Genomic DNA, 21,715 nt, shown 5'->3' on the forward strand with positions numbered 1-21,715 from the left:
CAGCCCTGCTACGTACAGTACCGTTGAGCTGATGCAACCTCTTCCCCAACCCCTCCATGAATGGCTTGACCTTCCCATCCTTTCCCTCCTGTGGATCTCAAGAATCCAGAACTGCTATCAGCAGAAAGCAGTGAAGAGAGGGGCAGAGTCAGCTCATAGCCCCTGCTCACACACACGGCAGTGACTGTGCCTTGACAGACTATGAGCATGAGAATCTGGACTGACTGCAGAAGTGGTGGGATCTGGATTGAGGCTGGTGAGGCATGGAAAGAATTGGAGGTTCGCAGCAAGTTCTGGCGGTACCCAAGTGAAGCAAAAGTAATTTTGCCTGGTATATGTTTGTATGTTTATTTTAAATTGTGAATAGCCATATTGGATCAGATCAATGGTCCATCTAGCCCAGTATCCTGTTTCCAATCCCAAGGCAAGCAGTGGCTTCCCCATGTCTGTCTCAATAGCACACCATGAACTTTTCATCCAGGAATTTGTCCAAACCTTTTTTAAACCCAGATTGGCTTTCTGCTTAGTTAATAAGCAAGACATAAATGAGCAATAAATTAAAATCTGTTACTGACTGCAACCATACCCACAATCATCTGGACATTATTCAATCTCTCCTGTGGCTGCCTCTGAACTTAATGTTCCCCTCCCCCTTGCTTACGTTCTTCTTCCTGCTGTGTATCTAGGGGTTGCCTATAATTAGGTGCCGGGATGATATGTGCTAAGCGCAGATTTTATAACAGTAGTTGCATGTGCAACTTCCATTATAGAACACTAGTGAAAGTCCACATTTACGTGGTGAACTTTAGTTGTGAGCACTTATGCCAGCCAAATGGCTGGTGCAAATGCTTACACCTAACTGTACACATAAATGTTAGTACTCTATAACCCACCCCTAACCCACCCATGCCCCTCCCAGGTCCACGCCTCATTTGCAGTTGTGCGCTCTGGAATTTGAGTGCTCAACTTACAGAACACTAAGGAGAGTTATGTGCATAATTGCCAATTAGTGTCAATTAGCACCAATTAAAACCAATTACAGCCAACCGCATTTAATTATTAAATTAAGTTATGCATGCAACTGACCCTATTTTACAAATTGTGTGCACAAATTTGCAACTAGCATGTGCTAGATGTAAATTTGGGCAAGTAATGTTATAGAATTAGGGGGTTAGTGTCGCTCACATAATATCTATCCAATGCTTTCCCTCCCTATATTGTGTATTTTAACCTCTTTATTCCCTACCCCTGCAGTGTGTGCCTAACCCTGTCTCCCTTGCGCTCTACTCCTGAACCTCTACACATCCATCCTTGTGCCACATACCTGAAGTCCATAGGCCCCGATTACCCTTTTCCTCCTCTGGCATGTCAATGGTGTTGTGTTCATCTCCATGCAGGGATTTCCAACTGAGTGTTCGCTTCCTGCGACGTAGAGATGAAAGCAATCCCAGCTTCTCTTTCCCACAGGGCTCCTCCAGCCACTGTTTCTCTGCCTTTGACAGCTCCTCTTCTACACCAGTCAGAGAAAGATGGAGAGGGAAAGGGAATGAGGGCAGGAACAGGAGATGTGAACATGGGGAAGGTGAGATGGAAGCAATGAGAGGGAAAGAGGTGGGGGGTGAGGTAGAGAGGAAAGGGGAAGAGATGGATAAGTGAGATAGGAAAGGAAGAAGAAAAGGAGGAGAGAAAGAGTTGTATAGAGGAGAGGGGAACGCATTGAGAGAAATAAGAGAGGAAAAGGGAAGAGGAGGTCAAAGGTAGAGGGAGTAAAAGCAGAAGAGAGAGCCATGAATAAAACAAATATAACTATCCTGACTGTTAGAAGTCCCAGTGCGCACACCTCTCTACTCTGTTTCTCACACACAATGGATAAATCCCTGGAGACTCCTAGCTCTCTCTCTTTCTAGTGTGTATGCTCCATCTACCGACCACCATATATCTGCCTACTCTTCTCAATCTTATCCGCAACCTAGGTGTACCAAGAGGACAGGAGTTCTGGTGTGTCCCCCTCCTCATCACATTTAGGCAAGAGGACCTGCTATGCCTAACTTCTCCCTACCCACCCTTTCTTCCCTTACAGAAAGGAGATACTGAGGTGACAGACATTTTCCCATACTTCTTCCCCATATGCAGACCATATGAAAGCTGGGATACCCAGTATGTCTATCTCTCAATGACTCCCATACATGCCGTACTAGAGTGATGGAAATCTCTTCGTCTCTCTTGCCCAACTTCCTCTTCTCTAACATGCACATAATACCCAGTGTGGCAGTGGTTCCCAAAGCACAGATTCATTAACAAAAATATTATGTTGCCCACTGACCAATGTGAAGCACATAGTATGAACATGGAGAGGAAACATAAGTCTCAAAAACAAAAAAAAGACCCAAACAAGGGAAGTGGCAGGGTATCTGATGCTCTTAGCAAAACTTCAGGCATGTGCCACCCACCCAATCCACAGTCCAGCATCTCTGCTTCCTTACTTCCCTCTGTGTCCAGTATCTCCATTTCCTTTGCCTATACCACCCATGCCCAGCATTTCTTCTCCCCCCCCCCACCCCACACAGGTGTCTAGCATCTCCCAAAAGAACATAAGCGCTACTAGGACAGACCAAGATCCATCAAGCCCGGCATCCTGTTTCCAACAGTGGCCAATCCAGATTACAAGTACCTGGAAAGATCCCAGAACAGTAAAATTGATTTTATGCTGCTTATCCTAGAAATAAGCAGTGGATTTCCTTAAGTCCATCTTAATAATGGCTTACGGACTTTTCTTTTAGGAAATTATCCAAACCTTTTTTAAACCCTGCTAAGCTAACTGTTTTTGCTACATTCTCTGGCAAAAAATTACAGAGTTTAATTACATGAGTGAAGAAATATTTTCTCCAGTTTGTTTTACATTTAATACTTAGTAGCTTCATTGCGAGTCTCCTAGACCTAGTGTTTTTGGAAAGAGTAAACAAGAGATTCACCTCTACCCGTTTCACACCACTCAGTATTTTATAGACCTCTATCATATCTCCCCTCAGTCGTCTCTTCACCAAGCTGAATTGCCCTAGCTGTTTTAGCATTTCCTCATAGGGAAGTCATCCCCTTTATCATTTTCATCACCTTTCTCTGTACCTTTTCTAATTCCACTTGAGATGTGGTGACCAGAATTGCACACAGTATTTGAGGTGCACCAAAGAGCGATACAAAGACATTGTAACATTCTCATTTTTGTTTTCTATTCCTTTCCTAATAATTCCAAACATTTTATTTGCTTTCTTAGCCGCCGTCGCACATTGAGCAGCGGGTTCAATGTATCATCAACGATGACACCTAGTTCCTTTTCCTGGGCGGTGATTCCTAATGTGGAAACTTGCATCATGTAGCTATAGTTAGAGTTCCTCTTTCCCACATGCATCACTTTGCACTTGCTCACATTAAATGTCATCTGCTATTTGGATGCCCAGTCTCGTAAGGTCCTCTTGTAATTTTTCACAATCCTCTTGCGATTTAACAACTTTGAATAACTTTGTGTCATCAGCAAATATAATTACCTCACTAGTTTTTGTATCTCTAGATCATTTATAAATATGTTAAAAAGCAGCGGTCCCAGCATAGACCCTTGAGGAACCCCCACTCCTACTCCTCTCCATTGAGAATACTGACCATTTATCCCTACTCCCTGTTTTCTATCTTTTAACCAGTTTTTAAACCACAATAGTACATTACCTCCTTATCCCATGGCATTTTAATTTTCCCCAGGAGTCTTTCATGAGGTACTTTGTCAAATACATTTTGAAAATCCAGATACACAATATCGACCTGCTCACCTTCATCCATATGTTTATTTACCCCTTCAAAGAAATGTAATAGATTGGTGTGGTAAGATTTCCTTTGACTAAATTCATGTTGACATTGTCTCATTAATCCATGCTTATGTATATGCTCTGTAATTTTGTTTTTTATAATAGACTCTACCATTTTGCCCGGCACTGGTCTATAATTTCCCGAATCATCTCTAGAACCCTGTTTAAAAACTGGTGTTTCATTGGCCACACTCCAATCTTCCGGTACCATGCTTGATTTTAAAGATGAATTACATTTTACTAACAATAGCTCTGCAAGTTCATTTTTCAATTCTATCAATACTCTGGGATGTATGCCATCCGGTCCAGGTGATTTGCTACTCTTCAACCAGGAGGATTTGGGAGGGCCACCGGTGCCGGAAAGCGTATTTGAAGCAGGTGAGTCGGAGAAACTAAACGAATTCTCTGTAAACTTGGAAGATGTAATGGGTCAGTTCTGCAAACTGAAGAGTAGTAAATCACCAGGACCTGATGGTATTCATCCCAGAGTATTAATAGAACTGAAAAATGAACTTGTAGAGCTACTGTTAGTAATATGCAATCTATCCCTAAAATCGAATGTGGTACCGGAAGACCGGAGGGTAGCCAATGTTACGCCGATTTTTTAAAAAGGTTCCAGAAGAAATCCGGGAAATTATAGCCTGGTGAGTCTGACGTCGGTACCGGGCAAAATGGTAGAGGCTATTATTAAGAATAAAATTACAAAGCACATACAAAAACATGGGCTGAAGAGACAAAGTGAGCACGGATTTAGTGAAGGGAAGTCTTGCCTCACCAATCAAAAGAAAAAAAGCAGATCAAAAAAGACAAAAAAATAGAACAGGAGGGTAACAGAAGAAGTGGTTTATTACAAGTTACCCAACGTGGCCACGTTTCACCCTCAGGCTGCGTCAGGGGTAAAAAAAAACTAATAGGGGTAAAAAGCAACGTGAACCCCTAAAAGTAGTCAACTGGCTGCCAGTCAACATAGCATTGTGAAGTTTGCTGAGTAAGCTTGGGAAGCACTTATATAAGGTGGTTGTATGACTACTTTTAGGGGTTCACGTTGCTTTATACCCCTATTAGTTTTTTTTACCCCTGACGCAGCCTGAGGGCGAAACGTGGCCACGTTGGGTAACTTGTAATAAACCACTTCTTCTGTTACCCTCCTGTTCTATTTTTTTGTCTTTTTTTATCTGCTTTTTTTCTTTTGATTTGCTATTTCTGTGGCAGATCTTTGCCTTTTTTTGTTTCTGTTTGCCTCACCAATCTACTGCATTTTTTTGAGGGGGTGAACAAACATGTGGACAATGGGGAGCCGGTGGATATTGTGTATCTGGATTTTCAAAAGGCATTTGACAAAGTGCCTCATGAAAGACTCCAGAGGAAACTGGAGAGTCATGGGATCAGAGGTAGGGTATTACTATGGATTAAGAACTGGTTGAAAGATAGGAAGCAAAGAGTAGGGTTGAATGGTCAGTATTCTCAGTGGAGAAGGGTAGTTAGTGGGGTCCCGCAGGGGTCTGTGCCGGGGCCGCTGCTTTTTAACATATTTATAAATGACCTAGAGATGGGAGTAACTAGTGAAGTAATTAAATTCGCAGATGACACAAAGTTATTCAGGGTCGTCAAGTCGCAGGAGGAGTGTGAAAGATTACAGGAGGACCTCGCGAGATTGGGGGATTGGGCGTGCAAGTGGCAGATGAAGTTCAATGTTGACAAGTGCAAAGTGATGCATGTGGGTAAGAGGAACCCGAATCACAGCTATGTCATGCAAGGTTCCGCGTTAGGAGTCACGGACCTAGAAAGGGATCTGGGAGTCATCGTTGATAAGACGTTAAAAACTTCTGCTCATTGTGCTGCGGCGGCTAAGAAAGCGCACAGAATGTTGAGTATTATTAGGAAAAAGATGGAAAACAAACACGAGGATGTTATAATGCCGTTGCATCGCTCCATGGTGCGACCACACCTTGAGTATTGTGTCCAATTCTGGTCGCCGCATCTCAAAAAAGATATAAAGGAATTAGAGAAGGGCGACGAAAATGATAAAGGGAATAGAACGACTTCCCTATGAGGAAAGGCTGAGAAGGTTAGGGCTCTTCAGCTTGGAGAAAAGGCGGCTGAGGGGTGATATGATAGAAGTCTACAAGATAATGAGCGGATTAGAGTGGACAGATGTGAAGCATTTGTTTACACTTTCAAACAACAACAAAACCAGGTGGCACAAGATGAAGCTAGAATATGGTAGATTTAAAAACAAATAGGAGAAAGTTTTTCTTTACTCAGCGTCATAGGTGCCCCGTATAAGAGGCTTAGGGAGGCTAAGTCTCCCCATCCCAAATGTGACCTTCCCCTGGCTGCTGTATCCCCCCGCAAACGCAGGGCTGCCTGGCGCAGCAGCCAGGCAGCTCTCGGAAGGTTCCTCTGCTCCTTCTCGCCCTCAGCTGAGCTCCCTGATCGACAGCTCTCCTCTCTTCTTCTTCGTCGTCCTCCCCCCCCCCCCCCCCCCGGTGCATGTTTAACTCTTACTTTCAGTGGCAGCGAGTGGCGAGGCAGAAAAGAAAACACTGCGAGCGGGCCTTTCTAGCTTCTCCCTTCTCTCACAGTGTCCCGCCCTGCCCTCGCGGAAACAGGAAATACGTCATCGCAGAAGGCGGATGGGACACTGTGCGAGAAGGGAGAAGCAGCTAGAGGCGCGCCCGAGACAGTCTTTCAGGTGAGAGAAGAGCTAGTGTTTGGGAAAGATTCCTGTACTGAAGCAGCCCCGGGACAAAAGTCTTTACAATAGCGAGAAAGGGGCTCAAGACTGAGCAATCTTGAATGGGGAGAGTGACGGATTGGTCTGGGAGCAGATACAAGGGAGAAAGTCCAGGGGGAGAAGATATCTAACGAGCAGAAAAGAAGAAGATAAGAAAATGTATTGAAGTGCGTTACGCCTGGGAGGAATTCTGTGCAATACAAAATTTGCATCTGCATTTGCTGTACAGAATTCAGCATTGAAGCCGGAAACAGCATCAGCTGTTGTGCAGGCCACAAAAAGGGCCAGCGTTAGTATCATATTACAGTGTAATATGATTGGCACTGGCTAACTGAGTGGACTAACAGGGCTACCACACCTCTACTCATATTACAGTGTGTAACACGCAGGAGAGACAGATAGCTGTGCCTGCAAGCTTGGCAGCCACTGCCTCACCTGCCTGCCTGCTAACTTGTCAGCTATTGTCTTACCTGCTCTCCAGTCCTTATATCCCTCCAATTCCAAGCCTCTGGCTCTCCGCTCCATCCATCTGCTTCTCACCCCAGTCACTACACTTACACCTGTTACAATCATGGCCCCTGTCCACATCCTCTTCCTTGCCCTGTCCCTTCCTAATCTTTTTTCCCTCCCCCTACCGCTGTCTACCGCTGGAACTCATTGCCCACCTGTGTGCCCTCCCATCCTGCCCGCCTCGGCTATACCCTACTCACCCCCATCCCTCACCATCTCTCTTGTCCCCCTCCTCCTTCCTAGCCCTTAATCTTCAACACCTCCTTCCTGCCATTAACCCTTCACCATTCCTCCTGAGTGCACCCCGTCTTCGTCGCCTTCGTCGCCCAACCTCCCCCACCCTCCTCCGCACTCTCCTGCTCCTTCTCCTGCTATCCGCGGGAGACATTAATCCTAATCCAGGCCCCCCTCACCTGTCCTCCTATCCATGCAAACGTTTCCGTGATGTCTCCAACCTCGTTTCTATTCCCCTCCTCCCCCCCTCTTCCCTCCCCTTCTCATGTGCCCTGTGGAATGCCCACTCGGTCTGCAACAAACTGCCCTTCACCCATGATCTCTTCATCTCTCGTTCCCTTCATCTGCTCGCCCTAACTGAAACCTGGCTCTCCCCCGACGACTCTGCCTCGGCCGCGGCCCTCTGTCATGGAGGTTATCTCTTCTCCCACACTCCCCGCCCAGATGGCCGTGGCGGAGGCGTCGAGTTACTTCTCTCGCCCTCCTGTAGTTTCCAACCCCTCCTCCTACCGCAATCTCACTGCTTCTCATCCTTTGAAGCCCACTCCATCCGGCTATTCTACCCACTACCACTCAGAGTTGCAGTCATCTACCGCCCCCCTGATAAGCCCCTCTCTTCATTCCTTACCGACTTCGACGCTTGGCTCACCATCTTTCTTGATCCCGCATCTCATCCCTCATTCTTGGTGATGTTAAACATTCACGTTGAACAACCCATCCACTCCGACGCTTCTAAATTCCTTACGCTGATATCCGCCTTTAACCTCCAACCATGCTCTACCACCCCTACTCACCGTGATGGCCATTGTCTCGACCTCGTTCTCTTCTCTTCCTGCTCACCTTCCAATTCTGCACCTCAGTCCTTCCTATCTCAGATCATCACCTAATCACCCTCACACTTCATCACCCTCCCCTCACCTCGCCCAACTATAACCACTGCCTTCAGGAATCTCCAAGCTGTCGACCACCCCTACCCTATCCTCTCACATCTCCACTCTCTTCCCTTCCATCTCGTCTTCTGAATCTGTCGACACGGCTGTCTCTACCTACAATGAAATTCCTCTCCACTGCTCTGGACACCCTAGCACCATCTGTCTCTCGCCCCACTAAGCGCATTAATCCTCAGCCCTGGTTAACCCCTTGCATCCGTTACCTCCGCTCCTGCACCCGATCTGCTGAACGACTCTGGAGAAAATCTCGCACCCTGTCAGACTTCACCCATTACAAATTCATGCTATCCTCCTTCCAGTCCTCCCTATTCCTTGCCAAACAGGAATATTATTCTCAATTAACCATTCTCTTGGCTCAACCCTCGTCGCCTCTTCGCCACCCTCAACTCCTACTTAAAGTAACCTCCGCTCCCACCCCCCCCCCCCACTCTCTCCTCAACACTAGCTGACTACTTCCGCGATAAAGTACAGAAGATAAACCTTGAATTCACTTCCAAGCCTTCTCCTCCCTGTGGCTTCTTAACCCACTCCCTCAACCAACCTAACCTGGCCTCCTTCCCTCAGATCACCGAAGAGGAAACTGCTCGCCTTCTTTCGTCCTCTAAGTGCACCACCTTTTCATCTGATCCCATTCCTACCAACCTGCTTACCAACATCTCTCCTACAGTTAACCCCTCAATCTGTCACATCCTCAACCTCTCTCTCTCCACTGCTACGTTCCATGACACCTTCAAGCACGCTGTAATCACACCACTTCTCAAAAAAGCATCGCTTGACCCCACCTGTCCCTCCAACTACCGCCCCATCTCTCTTCTACCCTTCCTCTCCAAATTACTTGAACGTGCTGTCCACAGCCGCTGCCTTGAATTCTTCTCCTCTCAGGCCGTCCTCGACCCGCTTCAATCCGGCTTTCGCCCACTACACTCAACAGAAACAGCACTCTCTAAAGTCTGCAATGACCTGTTCCTTGCCAATCCAAAGGTCACTATTCCATACTCCATCCTCCTCAGACCTATCTGCCGCCTTTGACACCGTCAATCATAGTTTCTTCTTGACACAACTGTCCTCATTTGGATTCCAAGGCTCCGTCCTTTCCTGGTTCTCCTCGTATCTTTCCCATCGCACCTTCAGAGTATTTCTAATGGCTCTTCTTCCACCACCGTCCCGCTCTCTGTTGGGGTCCCTCAAGGATCTGTCCTTGGACCACTTCTTTTCTCGATATACACCTCTTCCCTGGGCTCCTTGATCTCATCACATGGATTCCAGTACCATCTCTATGCTGATGACACCCAGCTTTACCTCTCCACTCCCGACATCACAGTCGAACCCAGGCCAAAGTTTCGGCCTGCCTCTCCGACATCGCTGCCTGGATGTCCAACCGGCATCTGAAACTGAACATGGCTAAGACTGAGCTCCTTGTCTTCCCACCCAACCCTCTTCTCCTCTTCCCCACTTTCTGTCTCTGTTGACAATGCCCTCATCCTCCCCGTCTCTTCAGCCCGCAATCTCGGAGTCATTTCGACTCCTCCCTCTCCTTCTCTGCCATATCCAGCAGACAGCTAAGACCTGTCGCTTCTTCCTCTATAATATTAGCAAAATTCACCCATTTCTTTCTGACAGACCACCCGAACTCTCATCCACTCACTTCGTTACCTCTCGTCTTGACTATTGCAACCTTCTCCTCACTGGCCTCCCCGCTTAGCCACCTATCCCCCCTTCATCTGTCCAAAACTCCGCCACACGTCTTATCTACCGCGTGAACCGATACTCTCATATCACCCCTCTCCTCAAGTCGCTTCACTGGCTCCCGAGTCCACTACCGTATACAATTCAAGCTTCTCCTATTGACCTTCAAGTGCACTCATCTGCAGCCCCCGATTACCTCTCTACCCTCCTCTCCCCCTATGTTCCCACCTGTAACCTCCGCTCTCAGGACAAATCACTCCTATCTGTACCCTTCTCCACCACCGCTAACTCCAGACTCCGCCCCTTCTGCCTCGCCTCACCTTATGCCTGGAACAGACTTCCTGAGGCCATACGCCGTGCGCCCTCCCTGCCCATTTTCAAGTCCTTACTCAAGGCCCATCTCTTCTCCCTTGCTTTTTGCACCTAACCACCTTCCCCATTCCAGATACCTACACTGACTACATAGCTTATTACCTTTAGATTGTAAGCTCGCTTGAGCAGGGACTGTCCTTCCCCTTGTCTAAACTTGTACAGCGCTGCGTAACCCTGGCAGCGCTATAGAAATGCTAAGTAGTAGTAGTAGCTGTGGGCTGGACTTGAGTAACAGCCTCAGCCCAAGAACACAGCCAGTCCGGCAGTATCAGGGAACATGGTGGGGGGGGGGGGGAATGATATGGGTGGATGGAGGAGAGGGCAGGGGAGAATAGAGAGTTCCTAGACATGGATTGAGGGCAGGGCAGGGGAGAGAAGAGAATTTATGAACATGGATGGATGAATGGAGGGGGCAATGGAGAGAGAACATTTGCTGGATATGGGTAAATCGAGGAGAGGGCAGGGGAGATGGAGAGTTGCTGACGGATGGATGGAGGGGAGGGAAGTCAGGAAAAGAGATGTACATGGATGGAGGGGAGGGAAGACAGGAAGTAGATGCACATGGATGGAGGGGAGGGGAGTGAGGAGAAATGCTGGATATGGATGGAGGGGAAACTGCTGACTGTAAGGGCTGGTTCGGAACACTTTGAGGGCAGATACTGAAACTTGAGGAAGGATAGGGAGAAGCTACAGATGGTTGCCTGAAGTGGCACCAAAAGGGTGTAGAGCCTAAAATCATGACACACTACCTTAGAAGGATATGGTTGTTAATAAAGGAGCTCATTGTGAACACTATCCACCCTAAAAGGAGTGTTTGTGGCTCTACATGAGAATTGTGATATTAGGATCCTTGTGTCATATTGTTGACAGTCTGCATTTTCCGTATGGTGGTATATTGGTGTATTAGGTCTGCCCAGTGTAATATTTATGGTACAGTAAGGTTATGAGTATGTTTTTGCACAAAGTTGTGCATAGTGTTTTGCAGTTGAGCGATTGTGGTTAGTATATGCTTTGAGCAGCCACTTTAATTCTTTGACATATGATACATATCTAATATCTAAATTTAATAAAAGGTATTAATTGTGATTATTTTATTTTACTTATTTTCTGTGTGTTGTCAGACAATTATGGATGTAAGCCCCGCCCCTGGCCCCACCCCCTTTAGCCTCCCCAAACAGTTGGGCCACCGACCGCCTATGCTCAGCGTGTAGTTAGACTCTGGAACTCGTTGCCGGAGAATGTAGTGACAGCAGCTGGTCTTACGGAATTTAAAGGGGGTTTGGACAGATTCCTGAATGAAAAGTCCATTGAACATTTTTTTTTTTTTTTGGGGGGGGGGGGGGGTTGCCGGGTTCTTGAAGCCTGGATTAGCCGCTGTCGGAGACAGGATGCTGGGCTTGATGGACCCTTGGTCGTTTCCCAGTATGGCGGTGCTTATGTACTTATGTAAAAATTGCTCCATTACATCTTCCATGTTTACAGCGATTTGTTTCAATTTTCTGACTTAGCAGCACTGAATACCATTTCTGGCCCTGGTATCTCTCCCATATCTTCTTGTGAAAACTGAAGCAAAGAATTCATTTAATCTCTCTGCTATGGCCTTGTCTTCCCTGAGTGCCCCTTGGGACTTTATCTCAAATGTCAGCATGTCCTACTCAACATCCTAGTCATAGGAGACATCAACTTTCATGTATACAACATGGCAGATGAGACACCTAGGACTGCAAAGAATTCGTAACAATGTGGAATTCTATACCACCCCCCCCCCCCAGGAAAAGAAAGAGTTAGGGGTTATAGAGTATGGGCAGACTGGATGGTCCATTTGGCCTTTATCTTCCAATCATGTTTCTATTAAAGGTCAAACACTGGATCTCCTTACATACAGGTTCACCACCAATGAAGACCTTTATGTGGGAGACTACAAGTGGGAAGAAGTACCTTAGTCAGATCACAGACTTCGCCTAACATTAACTGGAGGCAAATACTGACTCAACCCAAGAAAACACCAACACAATACATATCCTGAAGTAAAATCACTAGTGAGAAATTCTGGGATACATCCACAACGACAACAAACATATCCCAACAGAGCCACTGAATTCCTCACAACCTAGGACGAAAAATGCAAATACATATTTAACATAATTGCCCCTTTAAAGATGAAACAGCAACACAGAGTGAAACCATCTCCCTGGTTCCACAAGGTACTGAAAAAGCTAAAATGCCAATGCAGGAAGCTAAAGCGAAAATGGCAAAAATGCAGAGATGAAAAATTCAATCTTGTATGGAAAGACACCATCAAATGCTACAGGGTGAGTATAAGACACGCAAAATGAAATACTATTGAGAGCAGGTAGGAACCGACTAAAGAAACATAAAGAATTTATATGGGCTAGTGAACAACCTGTCACAAATCCAGTGACATCAAAAACTGAAGTGTCCCCATCTGCGATCAATTAAGCAGAATACTTTAAAAAAATCATTAACCTAAGAAAAGGACTAACACAAGACAGTAGAAACCTAGAACTTTACATCGAAGAACTGGAAGAACAGCAAACAGGAATTGCAGCAGAGTCTGGACATTGTTTACTCCGCCCTCAAAGCAGTTGCCCACTATGTGAAGAAGCTCTCCAGAGCCTACTGCATGTTAGATACCTGCCCCAACCACTTAATGAAAGATGCCCTAACACACTTCACAACTTAAATTCACTCCCACATATCATTCATGCTAACCAACGGCCTATTCCCAATGGAGAGAGATAGAATAGTACTGATATCAATCCCAAAGACTATGCAAAAGAGCAGAAGCGAAGTCTCGAGCTACAGAGAAGTAGCCTCCATCCCACTCATGACCAAGGAAATGGAAGGCCTGGTCATCAGTCAACTAATGGACTACCTCAACAACTTCTTCATACTCCATAACTTTCAATCAGGATTCAGACCTCAGTTCAGCATTGAAACTGTACTTACGACCTTACTGGCCAACTTAAAGTGAAATCAGCAAGGGCAAGAAAATCCTGCTTCTACATTTCGACATGTCAAGCGCATCTGACTTGGTTGACTACCAAATCCTACTAAGAATGATGGACCAAACTCGGTATCAAAGGCGAGATACTACAATGGTTTAAAGGATTCCTAACATTAAGATCCTTCCAGGTCAAAATGAACAACATAGTCTCCCCCCCCCCAGGGAAGGCAGACTGTGGGGTACCTCAAGGCTCACCGATCTCACCCGCACTGTTCAACATAACGAAGATGCCCACTTGCAAGGACACTATCAAGCATGGCTTCAACCCATGCATCTACGCTGATGATGAATCCATACACAAACCCATTTAGGGCCAGATGCACTAAACTTAACGAGCCAGCAACGTGGTTTTTAAACCAGTTCTAGCCAGTCTAGTGAGCAAGTGCACAAAAGGGTTCTCCAAGCCATTTTCCTGTCATGGTAGCAGCTAACGAAAATGGAATGCACTAAAAGTTATTATAATAAGCTAATTAGTATTATAATGCGCATGCAAGGCAGATGCACAGCCGTTTTCCGACCCCATGCACCGTAGAAAACCTAACGGGAGGTCTGCACCTCTCGTTGGGGCTGCTGTGAGTGGGACCCATGTAGAGGAGGACGCCCATTGCAAAAATCTGAAGAAAAAAAAACGTCCAAGTGCTCATCAGAGACGTCCTTTCAAGTGCCTAACACTTGGACGTCCTTCACTCAAAAAAAAAAAAAAGGATGTCCCTGACAAGGACTTGGACGTTTTTTCTTCAGATTTTGTGATGGGCGTTTTTCTTACAACTTGGCCACTAGTGTTCTGATCTTCTCCTTGGGCAAAAGGCGGTGCATCTCCAAACTTCAGCTCTTCCTCTTCACGGCCATCCTCTTGCACCAGTGCACTTTCCGAGCCGATCCAGTGCAGAAGCTGAGCATGGGCTGCCCGAAATGACCACCGCCGGAGAGAATCGGACGTGCGAGGACGTCCAATGAAATCTATTTGGACGCCCCTTTCAATTATGCCCCTCCAGGTCTCTCTCTGCCAATCACAGCGTGGTTAGCTGACACCAGTGACAGCTATACGCGCTGTGATTGGCTGAGAGAGACCTGGAGGGGCATAATCGAAAGGGACGATCAAATAGTTTTGATTTGGGCATCTTCGCACGTCCCGATCCCCGATTCTCTCTTTCTACGGTCCCGCTCTCTCCCTCTGCTGCACAAAATGCCCTGCAATTTATTGACGGCTATTATACACGCAGCTTGTCCTGATATCCTGATAGTGATCCAAAGGGCAATCACTCGATATAATGGGTGCAATCCCTGCAATCTTTTCAGAATTCCATAAAATCAGCCCACCAGGCCTTTCATAACCGCTGAAAGCAGCCATGAGTCATCAAAATCAGATTCCACAATGGCTGTGTGGTAATCCCTTATTAAAGAAGAGGTATAATGACGCACCTGAAGATAGGCATACCAATCTGCACGGTGCAGATCATAAGTGGTGTGAACAGTATCATAGGGCAGTAACACCGATGCATTCTCTTCCAGCAGCAGCAGTATGATAGTCAAACTGCTGGCTCTCCAGCTCCGGAATTGAGGATCTTGCTGACCCAGGGAAAAAGCCACATTGTCCACTATGGACAGATATCTGGAACAACTAACTGGGAAATGAAAATGACAACAATAGGAATACCAGGCCCACCTCAGAGATCTCACCAGGGGGTGCCTCTTCATCCTTTGTGACAGCTGATTAGCTCGAGCATGCAAAAGAGAGGGGCGGGATATGTTAGCACACAGAGTAGATTCAAAAGTTACATCACAAAATTGAGAAGTAGAATGAATCCAGTCCCTTACAAATCTCAAATAGTAACATAGTAGATGACGGCAGAAAAAGACCTGCATGGTCCATCCAGTCTGCCCAACAAGATAACTCATATGTGCTACTTTTTGTGTATACCTTACCTTGATTTGTATCTGTCTTTTTCAGGGCACAGACCGTATAAGTCTGCCCAGCACTAGCCCCGCCTCCCAACCACCAACCCCTTGATTTGTATCTGTCTTTTTCAGGACACAGACCGTATAAGTCTGCCCAGTACTAACCCCGCCTCCCAACCACCAGCCCCGCCTCTGCCATCCAATCTCCGCTAAGCTCCTGAGAATCCTTTCCTTCCGAACAGGATTCCTTTATGTTTATCCCATGCATGTTTGAATTCTGTTACCGTTTTCATCTCCAGGGCATTCCAAGCATCCACCACTCTCTCCGTGAAAAAGTACTTCCTGACATTTTCTTGAGTCTGCCCCCCTTCAATCTCATTTCATGTTCTACCGCCTTCCCATCTCCGGAAAAGGTTCGTTTGCGGATTAATACCTTTCAAATATTTGAAAGTCTGTATCATATCACCCCTGTTTCTCCTTTCCTCCAGGGTATACATGTTCAGGTCAGCAAGTCTCTCCTCATACGTCTTGTAACGCAAATTTTCAAATAGGCAAACCCATGCCTTCTTCCCACCTTGCAAGCTGGAGTTGACTGAGTGAGGCGCGCAGGTGCTTATTCCACAGGAAGCGCCGCAACACTGTATTACATTTATGCAAAGCCCCAGGTCACAAGATTACAGGCGAATTCTGTACCATATATATCCATTTAGGCAATATAATCATTTTGACGAAATTGATTTGGCCCCACAAGGAGACTGGTAGGGAGGATTAGTACTGATAGAGCAGCTGCGTTTCTTGGAGCAGGGGGGTGATATTATGGTAATGCTGATGAGCGAGATTCCCTGGGATATTTAAGCCCAAGTATTTCAAGGTTGAATGCGCCCAGCGCAAAGGGAAGGAGCCCCACCAACTGGTTGCGAGATCACCCCCCCAAACCCAGGGTCTCAGATTTCTCCATATTAATCGAAGCCCGACAAATGGCTAAAATCCAAAAACACTTGTAATGCTCTAGGGTAAGGCAAGCTGGGGTTCTGTAAAACCTAATAACAAATCATCAGCAAACAAAGCTAATTTAAAACCCTCCAGCCTCACCGGAATGCTTAATAATTTCAAAGCTAAGAGCTCTGTACAAAGAATGAACAGGGTAGGTGACAAAGGACAACCCTGGCAGGTGCCACATTGAATCCCAAAGGAGGGTGAAAGCACACCATTAATCAGCAATTGCGCCCAAGGATCACAAGTCAAAAGGCAGATCATATTTACGATCGGGCCACAAAAACCAAAGAGGGTTACTTAGTACCTCCCAGAGGTACGGCCAGAAGACATGGTTGAAAGCTTTTTCAATACCAAAATTGATGAAAAGAGTATTCATTTGGCGTTTCAAACATTTATCACAGCATTTTGCCCTTTCACAAAACCCACTGGATGGGGTGCTACCAATTTTGGAACAAGATGGAGCAAGCGGGTAGACAACATTTTTACATAAACTTTTAACATCAACATTTAATGACGAGATGGGTCGGTAAGAACTAGTGAGTAGGGGATCCCGCCCTGGCTTCATGATGGGTATGCTCGTAGTTTCCCGTAGCGACTGTGGAAGGAAGCCCCGAAGCAGGGCCTCCGTACAAACTTCAAGCAACACTGGTGACATGGCATGACTGAGTATCTTGAAAAATACTAAGGGCAATCCAAATGGCCCCGTGGTCTTATGTGAGGTAGACATGTAACAGTTCACTCAGAAAAGTTAAATCTTCCTGGGTCACTTTTAGAAAGGGTAAGTCAACCAAAAAGTGAAAATTAATGGTCTCCTGAGCCAAAGAGTCGGTGTAAAACGTGCTATAAAACTTTTAAAATAAATTGATGATCACTCAGTTATTGGTAAACTGAGCTCCCACTAGGAAGTCATTCCTTCTTTTCTAATATATGGAATATATCTGGTCTGGGCTTCCTGCCTCTCTCAATGTGGCCAAAAGTATAAAGCATCCCAACACCGACATCCAATTTAACTTATTCAAAACCACAAAATAATCATACCACAGAAGCCCCAGTGGAGACAAGTTCATGGCTCACCTTACTCTTCATTGGCTCCAACTAAGAGTGGTAAGATTACATGCATAATTTATAGTCAATTATTCTAATTAGGACAACAAGTGAGGAGTTTTCATTAGAGTTTTAATTACATTCCACTCTTACTTCCACCTTCCAGGTGCTGGGACTGAACCAAGCTCCTACAAAAGGACAGGTTTATTCTGACTCCTAAATCCCATACTCTTCTCAAATTGACTGGCATTAGGTGCTGGGACTGAACCAAGCTCCTACAAAAAGGACAGGTTTATTCTGACTCCTAAATCCCATACTCTTCTCAAATTGACTGGCATTAGGTGCTGGGACTGAACCAAGCTCCTACAAAAAGGACAGGTTTATTCTGACTCCTAAATCCGATACTCTTCTCAAATTGACTGGCATTAGGTGCTGGGACTGAACCAAGCTCCTACAAAAAGGACAGGTTTATTCTGACTCCTAAATCCCATACTCTTCTCAAATTGACTGGCATTAGGTGAGAAACCTACCTGATATTGTCTAAAATTGTTAAGGCTTGTTGCTTAATCAATTTAATTAGCACTGGGAAACCTCTCTTTGTCTTATTTTCTTTCTTTCTGTTCCTGCCAAACTCTGATAGAGGGGAGGGGGCATTTTTACATAGCTGACACTGCTATAATTATTGGCAATATCTAGATTTATTTAAAAGGAAAGTTATTAATATCTTAGGGCAGTTTAAAAAGTATAATAAATTGTAAAGTGCTGGATCAGACAACTACCATTTTGGTCCATTCAACTAGAGAATTCCCTTGATAGCAGCACTTAAGCTGACCCATTGGGACTTAAGCACCCCCACAGCTGGGGGCAAGCAGGGTTGGACTCAAACTAAAGGTCATTCCACTCTTACTTCCACCTTCCAGGTGCTGGGACTGAACCAAGCTCCTACAAAAAGGACAGGTTTATTCTGACTCCTAAATCCCATACTCTTCTCAAATTGACTGGCATTAGGTGAGAAACCTACCTGATATTGTCTAAAATTGTTAAGGCTTGTTGCTTAATCAATTTAATTAGCACTGGGAAACCTCTCTTTGTCTTATTTTCTTTCTTTCTGTTCCTGCCAAACTCTGATAGAGGGGAGGGGCATTTTTACATAGCTGACACTGCTATAATTATTGGCAATATCTAGATTTATTTAAAAGGAAAGTTATTAATATCTTAGGGCAGTTTTAAAAAGTATAATAAATTGTAAAGTGCTGGTCCATTCAACTAGAGAATTCCCTTGATAGCAGCACTTAAGCTGACCCATTGGGACTTATAAGCCCACCCACCCCAGGGTTGTCCACTCATTTATAGACAAACCAAACCTTATTAACTTTACTCCACAGTCATACACAGGCAGTCTTGCAGGCAGATACTCCAACATAGTACACCTGTTCATACCCAATTCACACCAATCAGGATGACTTTATTCTCTGCAATAATTGTGCTGCTTTGGTTCAAGGCCAATCATCTGGAAACTTAAAGCTTGTCCTATCTGCCTTCAGCTATCTACTTTAAAACAAGAGCTATATAAAGTAATGCAAGAATAGATGCAATTAAAGCAACTTATAGGACTGTGCAGAATCATAACTTCTCACCACTGCCTCAGAGAATAAACCACAAAGGAACAGATGGCTCACAGTAGGCTCAGGCAGAATTCGTCATGTGACACAGAAGCATTCCACCCGCACAAGTGTTGCACTACAAAATTCTTTTGCTCCACTACAGCACTGTGATGTTCCTGAAACTAAAATTGAAGCAGAAAAAAAAAAGAAAAAGCAAAGAAGAGGGAACCAAAAGAGGAGAGGTACCCAAAGACAAAGACACTCAACAAATCACTAAACCCAAAAACACATACAAGGAAATGTAGTTGGAAAGCAATGACCACAAATGCTCACAGTCTAAGCAATAAAATTCATGACCTTCAAGCCCTGATGTTGGAGACTGACTTGGACATAGTTGCAGTCACAGAGACATGGCTCCATTGTTCCCATGAATGGGATGTAAACATACCAGGCTATAATCTTTTTAGGAAGGATAGAGAGGGACGTAAAGGTGGAGGAGTAGCTCTGTATGTGAGAGGATGATATCGCAGCAACTGAAATGACAGGGAAGTGGGAAAGGAAGAAGCAATATGGATCACCTTAAAAGAGAGGATAGAACCTTGGTCCACGTGGGTGTTGTCTATAGACCCCCGACCACAATTGGAGAACTAGATAAAGATCTGATCGCTGATATTCAAAAGTTGGGGAAGAAAGAGAGGTGCTGCTGTTGGGAGATTTTAATCTGCGGATGTAGATTGGAAGGTTCCGTCTGCAAAATCGGAAAGGAGTAGAGAGATTGTGGATGCTTTCCAAAGTGCTCTGCTCAGACAAATGGTGACGAAACCCACGAGGGAGGGAGCCACGTTGGATCTGGTGCTCACGAATGGGGATAGGGTGTCAATGTCCGAGTGGCTGCACACCTGGGAAAACAGTGACCATCAAACGGTTTGTTTTGATGTAACAGCTCATGTGGATGGCGGCCACTCCAAACTCAAGTCCTGGATTTCCAAGCGAGCTGACTTAACAAAATGGAAGAATACCTGAGGAAGGAGCTGATGGGCTGGGAGGACATAAGAGAAGTGGAAGGACAGTGGTCCAGGCTAAAAGAAGTAATCAACAGGGCCACAGACCTTTATGTAAGGAGGGTAAATAAAAGCAAGAGAAAAAGGAAAACCGATATGGTTTTCAAAGCAAGTGGCTGAGAAAATAAAGGCTAAAGAGTAGCGTTCCAGAAATACAAAAAATCTCAAGTAGAGGAACACGGGGAGGAATACCCGGATGAAACTGAAAGAAGCCAAGAGAGAGGTACGTCTGGCGAAGGCGCAAGCGGAAGAACAAATGGCTAGAAATGTTCGGAGGGGAGACAAAAACTTCTTCAAGGTATATTAGTGAAAGGAGGAAAGACTAAAAAGGGGATTGTGAGACTAAAAGATACAGCAAAACGCTATGATAGAAAATGATGAAGAAAAAGGCCAATTGCTAAATAGATACTTTTGTTCTGTTTTTACTGAAGAAAATCCTGGGGAAGGACCGAGAGGGGACTGGCAAAAGTACACCTGAAAACGAAGTGGATAGAGCACCGTTCACGGAAGAGAGTGTATATGAACAACTTGGAAAGCTAAAGGTGGACAAAGCCATGGGGCCGGACGGGGATCCACCCCAGAATACTGAGGGAGCTCAGAGAGGTTCTGGCGGGTCCTCTTAAAGATTTGTTTAATAATCCTTGGAGACGGGAGAGGTTCCGAGGGATTGGAGAATGGCGGAGGTGGTCCCTCTTCACAAAAGTGGGGACTAGGGAAGAAGCTGGAAATTACAGGCCGGTAAGCCTCACTTCGGTTATTGGAAAAGTAATGGAAGCCATGCTGAAGGAAAGGATAGTGAATTTCCTGGAAGCCAATAAGTTGCAAGATCCGAGACAACATGGCTTCACCAAAGGGAAGTCGTGCCAAACGAATCTCATTGAATTCTTTGACTGGGTGACGGGAGAACTAAATCAAGGACGTGCTATGGACGTCATCTACTTAGATTTCAGCAAGGCTTTTGACACGGTTCCCCACAGGAGGCTCTTGAATAAACTAGAAGGGCTGAAGATAGGACCCGAAGTGGTGAACTGGATTAGGAACTGGTTGACGGGCAGACGCCAGAGGGTGGTAGTGAATGGAGTTCGCTCGGAGGAGGGAAAGGTGAGTAGTGGAGTGCCTCAGGGATCGGTGCTGGGGCCCATTCTGTTCAATATATTTGTGAGTGACATTGCCGAAGGGTTACAAGGTAAAGTTTGCCTTTTTGCGGATGACACCAAGATTTGCAACAGAGTGGACACCCCGGAGGGAGTGGAAAACATGAAAAAAGATCTGAAGGAGCTGGAACAATGGTCTAACGTTTGGCAATTAAAATTCAATGCGAAGAAATGCAAAGTGATGCACTTAGGGAGTAGAAATCCAAGGGAGGCGTATGTGTTAGGTGGGGAGAGCCTGATAGTCACGGACGGGGAGAGGGATCTTGGGGTGATAGTATCTGAGGGCCTAAAGCCTATGAAACAGTGCAACAAGGCGGTGGCCGTAGCGAGAAGGTTGCTAGGCTGTATAGAGAGAGGTGTGACCAGCAGAAAAAAGGAGGTTTTAATGCCCCTGTATAAGACGTTGGTGAGGCCCCACCTGGAGTATTGTGTTCAGTTTTGGAGGCCATACCTTGCGAAGGATGTTAAAAAAATGGAAGCGGTACAAAGAAAAGCTACAAGGATGGTATGGGAGTTGCGTTCCAAGACGTATGAAGAGAGACTTGCTGACCTGAACATGTATACTCTGGAGGAAAGGAGGAACAGG

At 45.6% G+C, this 21,715-nt stretch overlaps 1 protein-coding gene across 1 annotated transcript in view; it reads right to left on the minus strand.

Annotated features, from left to right (window-relative positions):
* Window positions 1-21,715, minus strand: part of GRAMD1A (GRAM domain containing 1A) — an 894,680-nt gene that overhangs the window by 110,487 nt on the left and 762,478 nt on the right. Inside the window, 1 exon segment of the mRNA XM_030213386.1 lies at window positions 1,325-1,510. Coding sequence (XP_030069246.1) covers window positions 1,325-1,510 — 186 coding nt within the window.

The sequence above is a fragment of the Microcaecilia unicolor genome, chromosome 8 (genome assembly GCF_901765095.1).
Source record: "Microcaecilia unicolor chromosome 8, aMicUni1.1, whole genome shotgun sequence".
Taxonomy (NCBI): Eukaryota; Metazoa; Chordata; class Amphibia; order Gymnophiona; family Siphonopidae; genus Microcaecilia; species Microcaecilia unicolor.